At 38.6% G+C, this 17,281-nt stretch overlaps 1 protein-coding gene and 1 long non-coding RNA gene across 3 annotated transcripts in view; one reads left to right on the top strand and one right to left on the bottom strand.

The window, feature by feature from the left end:
* The window catches only part of LOC111606153, a 191,811-nt gene extending 187,288 nt beyond the window's left edge, over positions 1-4,523 (bottom strand). Inside the window, exon 1 of the long non-coding RNA XR_002751927.1 lies at positions 4,439-4,523. This is a non-coding gene — a long non-coding RNA (uncharacterized LOC111606153). The remainder of the gene's footprint in view (positions 1-4,438) is intronic.
* cdh20 (cadherin 20) overlaps positions 1-15,319 on the top strand; it is a 93,865-nt gene extending 78,546 nt beyond the window's left edge. For both annotated transcript variants that reach the window (XM_023325890.1, XM_005810767.2), the window contains exons 5-12: positions 396-563; positions 3,293-3,480; positions 4,379-4,632; positions 8,426-8,562; positions 10,017-10,138; positions 10,911-11,028; positions 12,640-12,891; positions 13,352-15,319. In XM_023325890.1, coding sequence (XP_023181658.1) covers positions 396-563; positions 3,293-3,480; positions 4,379-4,632; positions 8,426-8,562; positions 10,017-10,138; positions 10,911-11,028; positions 12,640-12,891; positions 13,352-13,875 — 1,763 coding nt within the window. In that variant the 3' untranslated portion in view covers positions 13,876-15,319. The remainder of the gene's footprint in view (positions 1-395; positions 564-3,292; positions 3,481-4,378; positions 4,633-8,425; positions 8,563-10,016; positions 10,139-10,910; positions 11,029-12,639; positions 12,892-13,351) is intronic.
* The last annotated feature ends 1,962 nt before the right edge of the window (positions 15,320-17,281 follow it).

The following is a 17,281-nucleotide window of genomic DNA, read 5'->3' on the forward strand; positions in this document are numbered from 1 at the left end:
TTTTAAGGTTTTTCATGTGTTAAAGTTTTTTCTGTTTTAGTCCAAGTTCTGGTTTTCTTACTTTGTTGGGGTTTTTTTTCATCTTCTTGTTGAATGTTGTTTTTAATCTTTTTTGTACAAGCTCTTTGAATCGTCTCTGGCTGAAAGGTGCTGTACAAGTAAAGTTGCCTTGCCTAGTGAAAGTCTATAAAATGCATGAACATCGTTCGCCAAACATCCATTTATGTGCCATTACTACATTCAGTCATTAACTGATGGGAAAAAAATGTAACCAGAAAATTTTTAAAAATCTATTCTTCAAGATGAAAGTGAACTATATTTCCTGGACACACTCTGGAGCAACTCTCCTTCTATGAGCTTTAATTGACCCCGTGACCTTTGGTTTCTGCTCCCAGGTGTGGTCCGGGTGTCCTTAGCAGACATGGATCGAGAGACCAGAGAGAACTACACCATCCTGATCCAGGCTAAAGACATGGGCGGACAGCTGGGGGGGCTGGCGGGGACCACCACCGTCAACATCACGCTGAGCGACGTCAACGACAACCCGCCCGTGTTTGACCAGCGTAAGCAAAACACAGAGTCTGTTTACGATGCATCTTCACCACCATGACACACTTTATTACCTCTCCTAAAGTTTTTAACAGCTCATTTACTGTAAGCAAATGGCTGCATGCACAGCCTGCACCTTCGAATATCTGCAGCTGCTGCAACAAACCTTTGTTTTTACAGAGAGATATGCTTCGAGTGTGCTACAAAACATAAAACAAAGCTCATTTTTAAATAATTTTATTTTATAGATATTGTGTTTAGAGGGGCAGTACTTTGTAAAATTGAATTTTCCCAGCTTTCTATTATGCTGTAATGTTATTCCCTCGCCAAAAACATTCATGGAGTGTTTATTTGATTCTTTCATTCATGTCTAAGAAATCCTATAATCTCCATGGAAACCATTCAGCTGTGCAAAACGACTGGGTGGACCTAACTCCGCCTTCGAAACATAGCTCCTCCCCGACTCAGCTCCTTCAGACTAGCCAGCAGCAATTAGCAAACACTCGGTGAAAATGCACGTCTGCTGAGCTCATTATAGGAGCTACTTTTCAGTGAAACACTGGTAAAAACATTGTTAAAGGGTTTATAGAGGAGCCATATTGGGATGACTTCCTGAAGTCGCAGTTTCAGGAAGGGCAGGAGTTTTTAAAGAGACAGGGGCCCAACTTCAAGCAATTACAGTACGTCAAACTTTAAGTCATATTTGATATATATAGAAAGCATTTGTAGAACTAAAAGTAACAGTGATTTTATTGTGCTATAAAATGAAATTATATTCCTGGAAAATACACAATACTGCCACTTTAAGGGGACATAATAACCTCTATCTGGGATGTGCTTCACTCCTTTCTGTTCAGACCGATTAGGAAATATTCATAGGATCCAGAACTACATAAAACATCTCAATTTTAGCCCAGTTTTTTTTTCCTGGCATCACTCCTCAACTTATTCACATCATGATGGTTGTATTGTGGGTTGTGGCACTTTGAAAGTGTTTTATAAATAGTTATTATTAATAACTTCAAACAAAGTGTTGAACATTTTCAAGAAGATAAAAACAGTTCAAGTTAAAAAAAAAACAAGATTTGCAAATTGTTGACCAGAGTAGACTGAGCCTTAAAGAGATGCAAGCCAAAAATGAGCCATAATATAAACACATAATTTACATTCCACTTACTCTAGCAGACCGTTAAAATAAAAGTATTCACCCAAGAAATGAGGGGGAAAAACAACAAAATAATATTTTAACTTGATGATAAAAATGGCAAGAAGTTGTCAAAAAGTGCTTAAAATTGGAAGAAATTGGTGTTATCATGCCAAATACAGTGTTAAACATAATCACTGCTTGCTTTTACTCCACTCTACGAAAATCACAAATTCTCCCTGAAGTGCAGAAAGCGGCAGTTCTTATCGCGCTGTTAGAGTTCACAAAGCCCTCAGTTTTGATTTATTTAGCCGCTTTTCTTCCAGAGAAAAAAATGGAGCGTGTGAGCGCAATGAAATCCGATTTATTTTCCGTCTACCTCAATCCAGATTAACAGACATCAACTGGCAACATGTCATCAGGAGAAATGACAATAACAAACTGTGTATCATCAGCATAGATGTGAACATTTCAAGTTTTTTATCTTGAAATGTATAAAGAAGAGAAGGATCTAAAGCTGGAATCCCAACAGTCCTGCTTAATCCGCTTTAATCCAACTCCAGTTTTTTGTCGAGAAAGTCCAGTTCATTTGGGAAGGTGTGAATGTGCAATTGGACTAAAAAAGCAAAGTGTACTCTTTAAGTGTACTCTTGAATGCATATTTGAACGCTAAGCTGACCAGAGACCGATCCAAAAACAGGAAGAAGACTATGGTGCAGGGAATTCTGGGTAAATACAACCAAAACAAACCCACAAGTTTAGCGTTCGCAGGAGAAATCGCTTGTGGTCATTTACTGAAGACCAAAGAGAAATACTACAACCGCAAAAATGTCACGCTACTCCGCTTTTGTTTCCATTTAGTGAAGAAGGAAGTTGAGCTCAGTGTCTTCTTCAGAGGTTTTTGTGTCATTTCCTTCGTTAGTTCTTGGTGGAGCGCCCCCACAGGCAAGGAGGGCAACAGGTTTTTGAATTAGCTTGGTTTAATTGACAATGCAGTGTGAAAGAGAACAACAACAACTGAAAATGTAACAAATGTTGCAACTTCGGTCCACAATTGAACCAAGCCTACCAGACTATGTCGTGGGAAAACATCCTATGATTCACCGCTAATGTTCTGAATAGATTGTGTTTTTATTTTTCATTCAGTGATGCGTTTCCTTCCCAAAAAGCATCCAGGTGGTGAGACCTTCAGTCCAGCTCCATGTTTAACTCATGATAACTCCCCTTTAAAATCCAGGGTTGTCTCTCTTTCTTTGGTCATGTTCAGATGGCTGACTCATGGCTTCAGTCCCCAAGAGAAAAAAAAACTTACCACCCACTTCCACCTCCATCATAACTAATTAGCTCTGACCAATTAGCACTGTCACTTGTATAGGCTTGATCGGCTGCCTGATCGCACCACTCTGGGCAGCTGTCACCTTTTCTTTGACATTAGGCGGTAGATGAAGCCCTCGCCGGCCCATAAGGCGGCGTATCAGGAGTTTATGGAGCCATTTATGTTTCTCTGGTGTGGAGTCAAGCTGCAGTTCTGATACAAGGAAGGTGTTTGGCTCCCTCTAGAGGACAAATGAGTGAAACGTGGCTGGTTTGTGTTGTCAGGGTTGTATCAGATGAGCGTGCCGGAGTCAGCCCCTGTGGGCTCGGTGGTGGGCCGGATCTGGGCCAAGGACAGGGACATTGGCATCAACGCTGAGATGAAATACAGCATCATCGATGGAGACGGGAGGGACACGTTTGACATCAGCACTGACGCCACCAACCTCTTTGGCATCATCACCGTGAAAAAGGTAAATGTTTCAGCGCAGATATTGATTGATTCCCTTAAAATAAGTGTTTTTTATTTTGCTCATTTCTAAATCATATATAATCCTGAGAGGTAGCCATTGTTGCCACAATTTACTGCATATGTAAAAAATTATTACATATATATATATATATATATATATATATATATATATATATATATATATATATATATATAAATATGTATATATATATATTCAGTAAAATACTAATTCAAAAGCACATTTTTGCTTTGCAGAATAATTATAAGCAGGCATATTATTGTTAATAGCAAAATATAGCATTTAAAGGTTTCTAATATTATCTTTAATAATCGCAATAATTAATACAAATTATTGTTATTTATTATAACATGAAATGAAGCATTTATACAAGTTATTTTTTACAATTTAAACCAGTAAAAATAAATAAAATATACATGACATGTCACAATTTAAATTTAATTTTGTTTCTACATTTATATGTATTTTCACCTTTTATTTAACTAATAAAGCTTTTAAAAAATATTAAATTGCAGCTTTTAGTTACATATGTATATGAGTGATATATTAGGACAAATTAATGAAAATATTAATGAAAAATATATGTAATTTATAGAATTATGCATGCCATTAATTTATAAAAATGTAAAAGGATTCACATAACAGCAATAAGTTTAACGAGAAATATTATTCGATTATTTTCCAAAAAGTTAATATACACAGTATAAATAATAAAAATAAACATACTTGCCTTTAATAAAAAATAACTTTTTAAGTTATTGACCCACTTAAGGGCTTAAACTAATTTCCGCCTCAGTTAGTGGCATGAATGAAATGCGGCCATTTTGCTTTCCATGTAAATCAAACCCCATAATCCAGATTATCTGCTTCTCTGTTCAAGCCGTTAAACTTTGAGAACAAGCCAAGCTACACCCTGAAGGTGGAGGGAGCCAACACCCACCTGGACCCGACCTTCCGGCACCGCGGCCCCTTCAAGGACGTCACCATCGTTCACGTGAGCGTGGAGGACGTGGACGAGCCCCCGCTGTTCGGCTCGCCGTCGTACTACATCGAGCTTCTGGAAGACGCCGAGATCGGGACAGTGGTGAAGACGGTGTCGGCGCGAGATCCTGACGCTGCCAACAACACAGTGAGGTGAGAAGAAGAAGAAAAAACACATTCACACTAAACAGTTTTTTATTTTCTCCTTTTACAAATTCACAGTTTTTGTTTGTGATTATTTCAGGCACTATTTTTCTCAGGTTGATCTACGTCAGTTTCCCAAAACTACAAAAGTTTTTTGGATTCATTTAATTTTTTTTCTCAGATAAAGTTTAAAACAAATGTAATTTCACTTCATCCCAACATACTGTATGAATAAAAAGAAAAAGTTGTTTTTCCCAAGGAAAATCTTTAATTCTCTTATGTTTGGCAAATACAAATAAAGAAAACACTCAAGGTGCATTCAAATGCAAATGTCGGGGGGGGTGGCGCGGGGGGGACAAGATAAGATCAGATTTATTGTCATTGTCATCAACAGATTACGAGATTGAGATTTGCTCGACTCGAGTTAAGATGCAGGTTATGTGTAAATACATAATATACAAAGATAAATAAATAAATAGTACAAAATGAGAAATAAACTTAGACATCAGAAGATGGTTGCAGCGCCTGGAGGTGTCGCAACAGAATTTACATTTTTAACAAAGTGGTGTCAAGAGCAGAAGTTCTTATGCCTTTGAATTTAGTGCCATGGTTGCCATCGGGTACAAACTGTTTTTTAGGCGATTTGTCCTGGTTTTTATTGCTCTGTATCTCTTGCCTGATGGCAGCAGCTGGAAGAGACCATGGCCAGGGTGTGAAGAGTCATTTAAAATGTCCAAAACTTTCTTGTGGAGCCTGGAAGTGTAAATCTGTTCCATAGTGGGGAGGGGGCAGCCTGTGGTTCTCTCTGCTGCCCTAACAACCCTCTGGAGCGCCTTCTTGTCCGCGGATGTGCTGCTGCCGTACCAGACACACAGACCCTACGTGAGCACGCTCTCTATGGAGCAGTGATAGAAGGCCTGCAGCAGGTCTGAGGGGAGACGGTTCTTCCTGAGTATTCTCAGAAAGTACAGTCTCTGCTGTGCCTTCTTCAACAGCTCCTTGGTGTTGGTGCTCCAGGTTAGCTTGTCCTCCAACTCCATGCCCAGAAACCTGAACACTGGGACCCTCTCCACACAGGTCCCACTGATGGTGAGAGGCTGGATGTCCGTTTTGTTCTTCCTGAAGTCGATCACCAGCTCCTTTGTTTAGGAGGTGTTGAGGAGCAGGTTATTGACTTTGCACCACTCTGACAGCCGCTTCACCTCATCCCTGAACTCCAGCTCCCCCTTCCCGCCTGAGATGAGACCAACAACAGTCGTGTCATCTGCAAACTTTATGATCTTGTTGCTGAGGTGGTTGGAGACACAGTCATGAGTGTAGAGGGTGTAGAGAAGTGGGCTGAGCACGCAACCCTGTGGCGATCCGGTGTTCAGGCTCAGAGCAGTGGAGGTGTGGGGGCCCAGTCTGACCCTCTGGGAGCGACCTGTTAGGAAGTCCAGGATCCAACTGCAGGTGGCTGATGGGAGCCCAAGGTTTGCTAGCTTGGACACCAGATGTTGGGGAAGTATAGTATTAAATGCTGAGCAGAAGTCCACGAAGAGCATTCTGACAAGATATAAACAAAGCGGTTTTGAACTTATTGCAACTGATTTCTATTTAAAAACAGAAAAAATATTGAAACTAACAAGTATTTTTTTAAGGTCAGAATTAAATCTCTCTATAAACTAAGCAAATTAATCAGACTAAGTCTTTCAATCAGTTTCAAAGTATCCAAGTGCTTAAATGATATGTAATGTTACCTTTGCACCAGCAGAGGGCAGAATTATAACACACATTAAAGCTGATCACAGATGAAGCCCCATAAAGACAAAAATACTGACCAATATGTGCTTTTAGCTGATAAAAATAACCAGTTTGACCAGTTTGAAACCTAAACAGTACTTTTTGTGTTTTATAAAAACAGATGTTGGTGTTCAGATTGAACCATTCATAAACTGATTAGACATAAATCTCTTAATTAGGTTAATAATGATAGGAAGGAATCTCAGCTCCCCTATAAAACTTCAATCAGCTTTAAGATTAACTAAATTAAATTATTTATCATACATTTTTTTCTTAAACCTGTTATTTTGTGTCACTTGCCCATTAATTGCCTGTCGTTTTAATGTAAAGAGAGAAAAAGGCAGCAATTTTTAATTATTGTTCGTATAATAACATGAACATGTTTATGTCCAAATGTAATTAATGGGTTAGTATTTTAGTCAAAATTTTTTATTTATTTTTTTTAACTAACAATTTTTAACTATTGTTCATATACTAACATTTTTTTGTTCAAAAAATGGAGTTTATGTAATTCACGTGCTAGTATTTTGTGTTATGTTGATTTAATATCTTTAAAAAAAGATTTTTATAATTTTCCAATGCTCTTAATGAAAAAATATCTAAACATCTACTAAGGTACAGTATGTCAAATTAGTGCCACATTAAAACGCATTAGAGTTTTTTGATCTTTGTGGATTCTTTAAATTTAGTTTAAAAAGATGCACTGATAATTTAATACATACTTTGTACATGTTTGCTCTTAAACTTTAGAAAAGAAATACTAACAATAATCTCCATCACTGATTAACAGGACCATAATCTTTTAAACATTAAAAAAGCATTACACCAGTTTCATAATTTCTGAAGGTTTGTGACTAAATTAAGAAAGTTTTCTTCTTTAATCATGGCTTTGTCATGTCAGTTTGCTGAAAAGAGGAACAAATTTAACGTTTTTCTGTATCGGATTGGTATCGGACGATATTAAACCTCATATCTGTATCGGTATCAAAAGTGAAAAAAGTGGATCGGTGCATCCCTGTGCATTTAAGTGTGCAGTAGTAGTGCAAAGTTATCAAATTAATTTGTAATTCAATAGATTTACGTATGTCTGTGTTTAAAAAGAAACATCGTAAGTCAATTCAGCGCTGTTTTTCGATATTGGATCGTATCGGATGATACTAAACCTCAGATAATGTTAACGGTATCGGAACTGAAAAAGTGGATCCCTTGTACATACTTAAAAATCCTCCACAGGAAAGAGTTAGTGAAATTTGTCTTTGTAGAAATGATCTCACTTTGAGAATCTCTCATATTCAGTTGTCAGCAACCTGCTCCTTCCTCTGGGTATCTTGCTTGAGCTCGGCTCACTCAGAGGAGCTGTTGTTGGAAATCGGCCCACAGTGACAGAAGATGAGCCAAAGCAGCTCTCTGCAGGTTTGTGTTTTCCTGCCGCCTGTTTGGCACGGGGAGCAGATACTCTGATTAAGCCTCCGATCAGGAACGCCGTCTCCTCGCTGCGCCTGCAGAAGCTGCCAGACGCCTTATCTCCCCGCCGCACACACACATGCACACGCAGCATCAGATACGAACGCGCGGCGGCCCTCAGACAGGATTACAGCACCACCAAAAAAATAAAACACGCAGAAGTGCACTTTATACAGTGCTGATGTGTTGATATCAGTGCAAAATCCAAATCTTATCAAGTATTTTTCTTCTAGTTTCTAGTGAAAATATCCTAGCACACTTGACATAGAACAAAACTTCATAATAAAATTACTCAAGTTAAAGTAAAAAGTACAGCAGAGTAAAAATACTCCTAACATTACATTTTTTCAAAAAAGTTAGTGCAATTGAGTAAATGTAACTAGTTACTACCCAAAACAAAACAATATTAAGTGAATTTTTCTGCCAATGGAACATGTACTTTTTCATCAATATTAATGAGTTATTGACTTGAAATGAGCACTAGACTAAAAATTCTTGATAAGACAGTTTATTTGCAGTGTACCCATTGATTGAGGTGTCATTTTTTGGTTTGCAGGTACTCCATCGACAGGAGGAGCGATCCCAAAAAATTCTTCTACATTGAAATCACTTCCGGGACGCTGATGACGGTGCGTTCGCTGGACAGAGAGGAGGTGGGATGGCACAACATCACAGTCCTGGCCATGGAGATGAGTGAGTAGAAAATAAGATAATAAGCAAATAAGTGGAGTAACTCCACCAAAATCAGAATGTGACTCAATTTGTAGCAGAAATACTTCCTAAAGATCTGGAACAGTATTTCTAAAACTGTGGTCTGCAAAGTACTGCATATAAACCACCGTTTATTTGTTGTGACGTCAGCTCAAAGACCGATGCCACAGCTAGCTTGCAAAAGATTGTGTTTAAAAATAAGAATGACTAAGTAAAAGTAGGGAAAACTGAAGATATTGGTAGAAAGAAAACAACCCCAGGATTACTTATATGACCAAAGGAAGCACCAAGTCACCTTCATCCTTCATCCATTGGCTTTGTTTGTCTGAAAGAGTCTTTGTTTGCTCGACACACCTTAAAGGAGGCGGTAATGGATTCACCGGCTGATTAAATAAGTTCTCGCGTGGCGGCTAATTGAAAATGAGACGTTGAGGGCAGCAGTAGGAAGACCTGGTGATGCAGAGCATGGCGGGAAGGAGGAAACGATGAAAAGGCAGAACGAGAATCAACAGGGAGAACAAAGGGAAGCCGATTGATTTAGAGAACAGGCAAAATAAAGTTACACACTTCCTCCAGTTTTACTCTCAATGCTTCTGTCGCTTTTTGCTCACAATGCGGTCGGTGGGTGGGTGGGTAGGATGCTTTCATTTATATAATCGACCAAAAACTTTACGTATATTAATGTGTTAGATTTAGTTCTGGGCTTTGACTAGACCATTTCGACTGAGAATCCAGTCTGACTGAGCTTGAGCTAAGTTGGTGAAAATCCAAAAAAGATGTAAAATACTAATAAATGGGGCTGATTTTAAATATGCTACAAAGCAAAACTCTTCAAATCATCTATTATTTTCCTTCACAGTGACCCAACTGTTATGCACCTCTTTGAGTTTGTCCATCACATAAAATAACAAAAATAAGTACATTGAAGGTTGAAGCTATAAAGACAAAAGTATAGAAAAGTTTTAAAATACTTTTTTAAACCAATGTAAGATGCATTTTAGTCAAAAGAAAAAAAATCTAATTGTATCAGCAGCAAAATTTAAAAAATGACAACCAACTTGATTTTTTTCCATTGAGAAGACATCAGTAAATAAAAGAAATGTTGACATTTAATGTGGGCGGAGCAATCCCACTCTGTAGGTCGGACACTATTAGACCCTGCGGAGCTTTGACCTCCAGAATCAAAGTCACATTGCTGACTGAGCGATCGTGTGATAAAACCTGAGAAAGTAGTTACCGCCCTCTAATTGTATTTTTATAGCCCATTACACAGTTGGTTAAGGTATGCAAATCGCTGACTGTAATGAAGAGTAATAGAATTGTGATGGGAGCGTGAGAAGCGGTAATGTGCTGCGGGTTGGCAGTAAATGAGGGGAAGATTAAGTAAGTCCCACCGGGAGCTCAACACCTTACAGCATCTTTGTGTTTTTTTGCAGATAACCCCACGCAGATCGCGAGCGTGTCTGTGGCTGTGAGGGTGCTGGACGTCAACGACAACCCACCGTCACTGTCGCATTACTTGGAGACGTTTGTGTGCGAAAATGCCAAAGCAGGACAGGTACGGAGACCAAAGTTACAATCTAACGATTTGGTTCATTCACACTTACACAAGTGAGAATTGTGTTGAATGGGCGGCATCATGCGATTCTTAAAACATCAGTGGATGCCGTTTGAAAGGAGTCTTGCTATTTCCACCAGCTGCTCAACAGGTTTTTGGTGTTAAAGGTTGACAGAAAATTTTAAAATATGACTTTGTAATTATGTGTTATTGGAAGATATTATTGATGACATCAGCTGCAGTCCTAAAAAAGGCAAACAATAAAATAAAATCACCAATTTTTTTGCACTTTAGTGGATCTTAAACAAGCTGTGCAGTCCTGGTTACATTTAAAAGTAGAGTAGATTAAAAATGAATATTACCTATAACGGTCCATAATAAGTCACTAGTCACTAATAGGCAGTAAGCAATAAATGAAATCATAAAACAAGCTCAATAATTTCCATTTGCATGATTTATCGTTTTTCTCTTTTCTTTCTCTTTCTGCCAAAAACTGGATGGTAAAAGTCTTCAATCTGGTGCTTTTTTTTAAGGAAAGTTTTGTTTACAGAAACTTCATAATTCATGTTATTTGTTGTCCTGTCTTTAGTTTATTTTGGATATTTAAAATGTCTTCCAGTTCCATTAGAATTTAAAGTTTATTGATCTTTTAGAATATGCTGCTGTTACTATTATATTACTGGAGAATGTTCTGTTATTCCATAATTATCCAGTAAAATCCAGTGAAACTCTGCGGTTCAGAGCAGTAATCACACCTGTCGCTGTGTTCCAGCTGATCCAGACCGTGACGGCGGTGGATCCAGACGAACCTCTGGGAGGCCAACGCTTCTACTACAGCTTGGCTCCGGAGGCCGCCAACAACCCCAACTTCACGCTGAGAGACAACCAAGGTAGATGATCTGAAACACTGAGTGTGGCGGCATTAGCTGCACGGAGCCGATCCCAACTGTCCCTGCCGCTGCCAGGACAAACGAAGCTCCCACATGGAGCAGCAGCTCAGGCAGCTCTGCCTGAACTCCCTACTCTCTACTGTATGAAGGCAACTGCAAAAAACAAAATATTACCAAGTAGTTTTGGTCCAGTTTCTAGTGCAAATATCTTAGTACACTAGAAATAAGACAAAACTAACTTATAACTAACTTTTCATTAGGTATAGGAACTTGTTTTAAATAAATAATTCCTTAATATTGCTAAAAAATGTTTTAAAAAAAAGTTAGTTTCACTGGCAGATTATTTCACTTATAACAAGAACATTTTCCCATGTCCCAACAAAAAATAAATTAATTGCATGATAAATAAAAATGAACTTGGCCATTTCCATCCTAATGATTAATATTTTACAGCAATTTTATCTACAGATATAATATATTTCATTTATTGTATTGTGTTTATTTCTGGTTTTAATTATTGTAATTAGTCATCTTGTTTTTTGTTTTTTTTTTAAATAGTCCCCGTATTAAGTGTTATTAATTCAAGTTTATTTATCTTTGAGAGGGCAAACTTGCATTATTATGCAAGTTAATTACAAATGGTCTCAAAACAACAATATTATAGTTGTAATTTCTTACCAATATGTAAGAAATTGGTTAACTCTATTAACCAATTAATAATCGGACAGAACCATAATAAATAAAACAATGACCAAAAGTTTGATGAGCAACGATGGCCTTTGATAAAATGTAATGTTTACTGTGTGTGTAATGTGTTGTTTTTCATAACTTTTGCTTTTATCAATCAATCATGTTTATTTGTATAACACATTTCAGCAGCAAGGTGGTTCAAGGTACTGTACATAATGAAAACAGAAAATTACAACCTGATAAAGAAAACACCATACAGTCAACAATTGGACAAACATTACATTTTGATGAGTTCCATCACTCAAATTCATGCACAACAAATATGTTGGTCAATATTTCATTTATTATGGTTTCTATGATGTAAAGCTCTTTAAACTGCGTTGTTGCTGAAATGTGCTATACAAATAAAGTTGGTTGATTGAAAGCAAAAGCTGCTTAAACTTTTTTTTTTTTTTTTTTACATCATTTGAACCTGGTGAAGCTAAATCTGAATCTGCCAGAACTGTTTCAGATAAATAAGTTTTATCTGATACATATTTTCAGATAAAAAGGTTTATTTTATCTTAAATGCATACTGTATGTATTAATTGTACAGTTTTGGTTCAATGATTGTTTTAACTGTGTTGTTTTTCCAGCAAATGGCCTTTTTTTGAGTCTTGTCGATTGGGAAATTAGTCAACGATGATTTCAATAATTGATTAATCACGATTAATCGTTTCATCCCTAACAGATTCACAGTGCCTCTTGAGCTTCTTATGCTACATTACTGTGCAGAAATTATTATCCAACTCAGAAGGTCTCCAGTAAGAAGAGATCTATTAATGAAGACGACTTTAAAAATGTCCACCGAATGCTGGACTAAGACTTTCACCTTCCCTCCAGTCAGCTGTCAGAGCTGAACCTTATCTCTGCTGTCTCCAGACAACACGGCGTGGATCCTGACGCGCCGCGGCGGCTGGTCCCAGCAGGACCAGACCGTCTTCTACCTGCCCATCTTCGTGTCCGATGGCGAGCAGCCGATGCAGACCAGCACCAGTACTCTGACCATCCGGGTGTGCAGCTGCGACCAGGAGGGAAACGTCATGTCGTGCAACGCCGAGGCCTACAGCCTGCCTGCCAGTCTCAGCAAAGGAGCGCTCATTGCTATTCTGGCCTGCATCTTCGTCCTGCTGGGTGAGTGAGCAGCTGGTGCTGCAACTTGTGCTAAAAAACCTTCCAGAACAAGTTGTTTCTTGTGGTTTTCCTTGAATAAAGCCACCAGTGGCTCCTTGAACCTTCTCCAATGGCTCTTAATAACTTAGCTAAATATTAAAAGGAACCAGTTTTACATTTATATACAGATATTAACGTTGAGCAATTAATTGATTTCAACAATTATTCATATTTGACGATTTAATTTGAAAAAATCCAGATTTTCAAAAATTAAATCTTTAAACACCAAAATTTTGAATATTTCCCATTGTACTACAGTAGATTTTAGTTTTGTAAGGGATGACAGCTGTAATTCCAGTCTAAGGTGGTAGTACAACTGTTAAAAATATAAAAAATGTATAGTACAAAAATTTAAAGATTTTACATAAATATTCTTGTAAGGTTTCGTACTGATTTCCAATTTTTTTTTTTCCCCCCCCAGTGATGATTCTCCTCATGCTTTCCCTGCGGACACATCGTAAAAAGCCCTATCTCTGCGACGAGGAGGAGAACGTGCACGAGAACATCGTACGCTACGACGACGAAGGCGGCGGTGAGGAGGACACCGAAGCCTTCGACATCGCCGCCATGTGGAACCCCAGGGAAGTGCACCATCCTCTAGGCAAGATACGGCAAGACATGATGCCGGAGATCGAGAGCCTGTCGCGCTACGTCCCTCAGCCGTGCGTGATCGGCGTGGGCAGTGGCGAGGACAGCAACGTCCAAGGCTATGTGCTGGCGAAGCTCCTGGAGGCCGACCTGGACCCGTGCGCGCCGCCATACGACTCCCTGCAGACGTACGCGTATGAAGGCGAAGGCTCGGTGGCCGAGTCGCTCAGCTCACTGCAGTCGGGAACGTCGAACGCCGACCATGAGTACGACTACCTGAACGACTGGGGGCCACGCTTTAAAAAACTGGCAGAGATGTACGGAGTGCTGGAGACAAACACGCCTCCCATGTGGTAGAAGGAGAAGAAAGGCAAAACACAAATCAGAAGACAAAGCTCGGACGCCCGTATTCTACATCCGAAGGCTGGATTATCAGCAGCCTTGAAGGCCTTCACGCCTGCAGAGGCAGTCTGAGCTGGGTTTAAATCTTCTTCAAAGATGGGCTGGATTTTTGGGCCTCATGGGGCCCAGTAGAGGAACAGCTTCAAAGCACACGTTAACCCCCTTCTCGGGTCTGAAACACCCAGACAGAGCCCCTTTGGTTCAAAGTGTTTGAGCTGGAGATAAAAACTCCCTACACCACAGAGATGTTTTCTTCTGAGAGAAAATCAGTGTTTTGATGCGTTTTTGGTCCTAATTTACTCCTTTGTTTGAACTTTTGTATTTATGTTTTAATTTATTTGGGTTCTTCAACTAGCACTGTGCGTAAACTTTAAAAACATCACATATGTTGTGACAGTAAACACATTCAGTTTGCTAGAAAGGAGCTTTCAATGCTTCTAAAAGTCACACCCATTGGTATAAATTACCATTTGGTATAAATTACTGGATTGGACATTGCGTCACTATCATGTCAGTAAAATTTGTATGCACTGAGTCGCGAACATCAGTTGGGAAAATGACATGATCACATAAAGAAATTTTAAAAAGAACACCATGTTTTGATATTAATTGTTAACACTAAAAAGAAGGAAGTAGGTCAGTTATTCTAGCTTGACTTTGTTAACCATAACATTCCAATGTGTTTCGGTTCAATTATCGCTAAAATAAGGCAACCCACACACCATTCTGACAGATCAGTAGAGCAGGTGTGAAACGAAGAAAACGAGTGATTTAGAGTTGTTTATCAGTGTTATCTGCACTGGTGCACTGCAGCTGCTGTAATTTCTAAAAGTTCAATAAACGACAGAAGCTGAGCTAGATGCCTTGTTTGTTTGTAGAATGTCGCAATATTCTTAATCATCAAAATGGATTAAATATTTCGTAAAGTAAAGCAGCAATTATGTAAAATTAAACTATTGTCCAAGATAAAGGAGAAATTTGTTTAGTCCTCTCTTGCATTTTGACTGAACAGAGAGAAACCAAACTATTTACAAATGTATATCTAGGGAGAATACATACTGTATGTATGTACATATTACTGTATGTAATATGTACATTGTGTACATATTAAAACATTTTCAGCTTTAAATTAAGACATTCATAAAACTCAGATAAGAAATAAGGCCGTTTCCATTTCAAATGTGGGCTAAACTTCTTCAATGTTCTGCTAATGTCAAAAAACCCACAATTTTGCAGCTGTGGTGATTCCATTAAATGCGAACACAATTAAAATCACACATGACTAACTTTGTTCACAGGAGAAGTCCTGAAAAAATATGCCATGCCATCATCCTCCTACTACTTCTTTGTTGTTTGTTTCTGCCAGTAGTAACATCCGATTGTTGATCATGTGATTCCTGTGATGCAAAAAAGTATTTCCATTGCAGTTTTGCAAAATAAACTAATTTTAATACAGACAAAAAAATTCACTTGATGCTAACGCAAAAACGTCTGAAAAAAAGTATTTCTTTTTTCCAAAATTGCCATGGCAAAACCCATGCCTTATTTGGTTAATTACCATTAACCAAATTTATCTTTGTAATTTGACTTATGTGGTCAATGGAAACGCAGCTGGTACGGCTTGTGGACATGACTCAGTGCATAGAAATGGCAACACTACCTATTCCGGCTAATAAGTGATGTTCAATCCAGTAATATGCATCGATGGTAACGCTGTATTCTCATAAGGGTCTTTGATGTGTCTATTGTGATATTGTCTGTCATTTTTCACCTTTTTGTATTAATTCCCAGTTTTCTTGAAAGCATAAAGATGTTGCCATGAGGCCGGGTGGAGGTTTATCTCGACAGAAATCTGAACGAGCACACGACCAAGTAGCCTTTCGTTTCCGATCCCACCGCCGTGCCAAACGGAGTCCGACAGCGGAGAGGCTCCAACCGTCACGTTGCTTTTCTCTGGTGGAACCCTCCAACCGTTTGGGCTGCAGGGACACTGATCAACCTGCAATAAGTGCCAAATGTATAAAGAACAAAAAAGACTTAAGAAAAAAAAAAAAAGAATCCAAGTGAGACGGAAACACCAAAATATGGAAAAAGGATTTTAGAAACTGAGAAAGATGTAAAAAGTGCTTTTTCATTATTGAATTGGGCAGATTTACTTGAATTCAATATGGTGAGTCATACTACACTACGTGGTATGTGAATGTAGGTATTTTTTGTATTCTCGTTAATAAAAGCTTTTCTAAAAAATGTTTGTTGTTGAACGATAATTAAGCCAAAGTTTAGAGTGAGCACCTCCATAAAACACCACGAGCAAAGACAACAGCAGTGGTGTTAGGGGGCAACTGGGCAATTATTTGATATTCAAAATGTACCCAGTCCAAAAATACTTTAATTATGCAAACAAACAAAGAGGTATGAATTATTATTCCTTGAAAAGTTCTTGACTTATGGTTAGCACTCTTTTGCCTTGTTATGAATGAGCGGTCTGCACGAAATGAAAACAAAAATGGAGTGGCGTCAGATTTTAGCGGTTGTAGGATTTATCTTTTGTTGTTGGTAAAAGAACACGAGATATTTTTCCCGTTAGTGCTAGACTCTTACATTTGTTTTGGATGTATCTACCCAGAATTCCCAGCGCTGTAGTTCATTTCCTGCTTTAGGAGTGGTCTCCAGTCTGTTTGGCGTTCACATAAGCATCCGAACTGCACCAGAATTCACTTCAACTAAACACAAACCTATGTTCGTAGGCAGATCAGAGATTGCTTTTTTGGTTGATTACGCATTCAGACTTCCCCAAACAAACAAGACATTTTAATAAAATGCAATAGAGTTGGATTAAAGCGGACCAAACAGGGCTAGTGTGAATGCCTATTAGGGTTAAGAGGTAACCAAAAACTTGGTTGGTTTTGTACTAGTCAAGAGATGCTTTCAGAGTAGGTCTGATCTTTAAACGTCTGACATGTCTGGATTTTGATGTAATTTCCTTGTTTTTGCTACTATACCCCAATGACAATATGTGGAAAAGAAAGTTGAACTGTTTCATATTCTTTGAATGTCATTTTGTAGTTTCCCAAACTGTCAAAGACGAGGAGGAGAATCTGCACTTCCTTCTACTGTATTCTCATCTCTTCAGCACACATCTCTTGTCATTTTTCAGCACATACAGCTCACAACCCAGAGCCTCTTTCCTCCTCACTGCCCTGCTCTGCACCATCCAGCAGTATAAATTAATCCCTTACATCCAGATGCAACACCACAGCATCCTCTCCTTCACATTTGCCCCGTTGTCGACGCCTCCCACGGCCATTTTTAAGAAAGAGCTTTGCCACCGAAAGGCTCTGTGGGGCTAATTTTGTCTTAA

This window comes from Xiphophorus maculatus, chromosome 21 (genome assembly GCF_002775205.1).
Source record: "Xiphophorus maculatus strain JP 163 A chromosome 21, X_maculatus-5.0-male, whole genome shotgun sequence".
Lineage (NCBI taxonomy): Eukaryota > Metazoa > Chordata > Actinopteri > Cyprinodontiformes > Poeciliidae > Xiphophorus > Xiphophorus maculatus.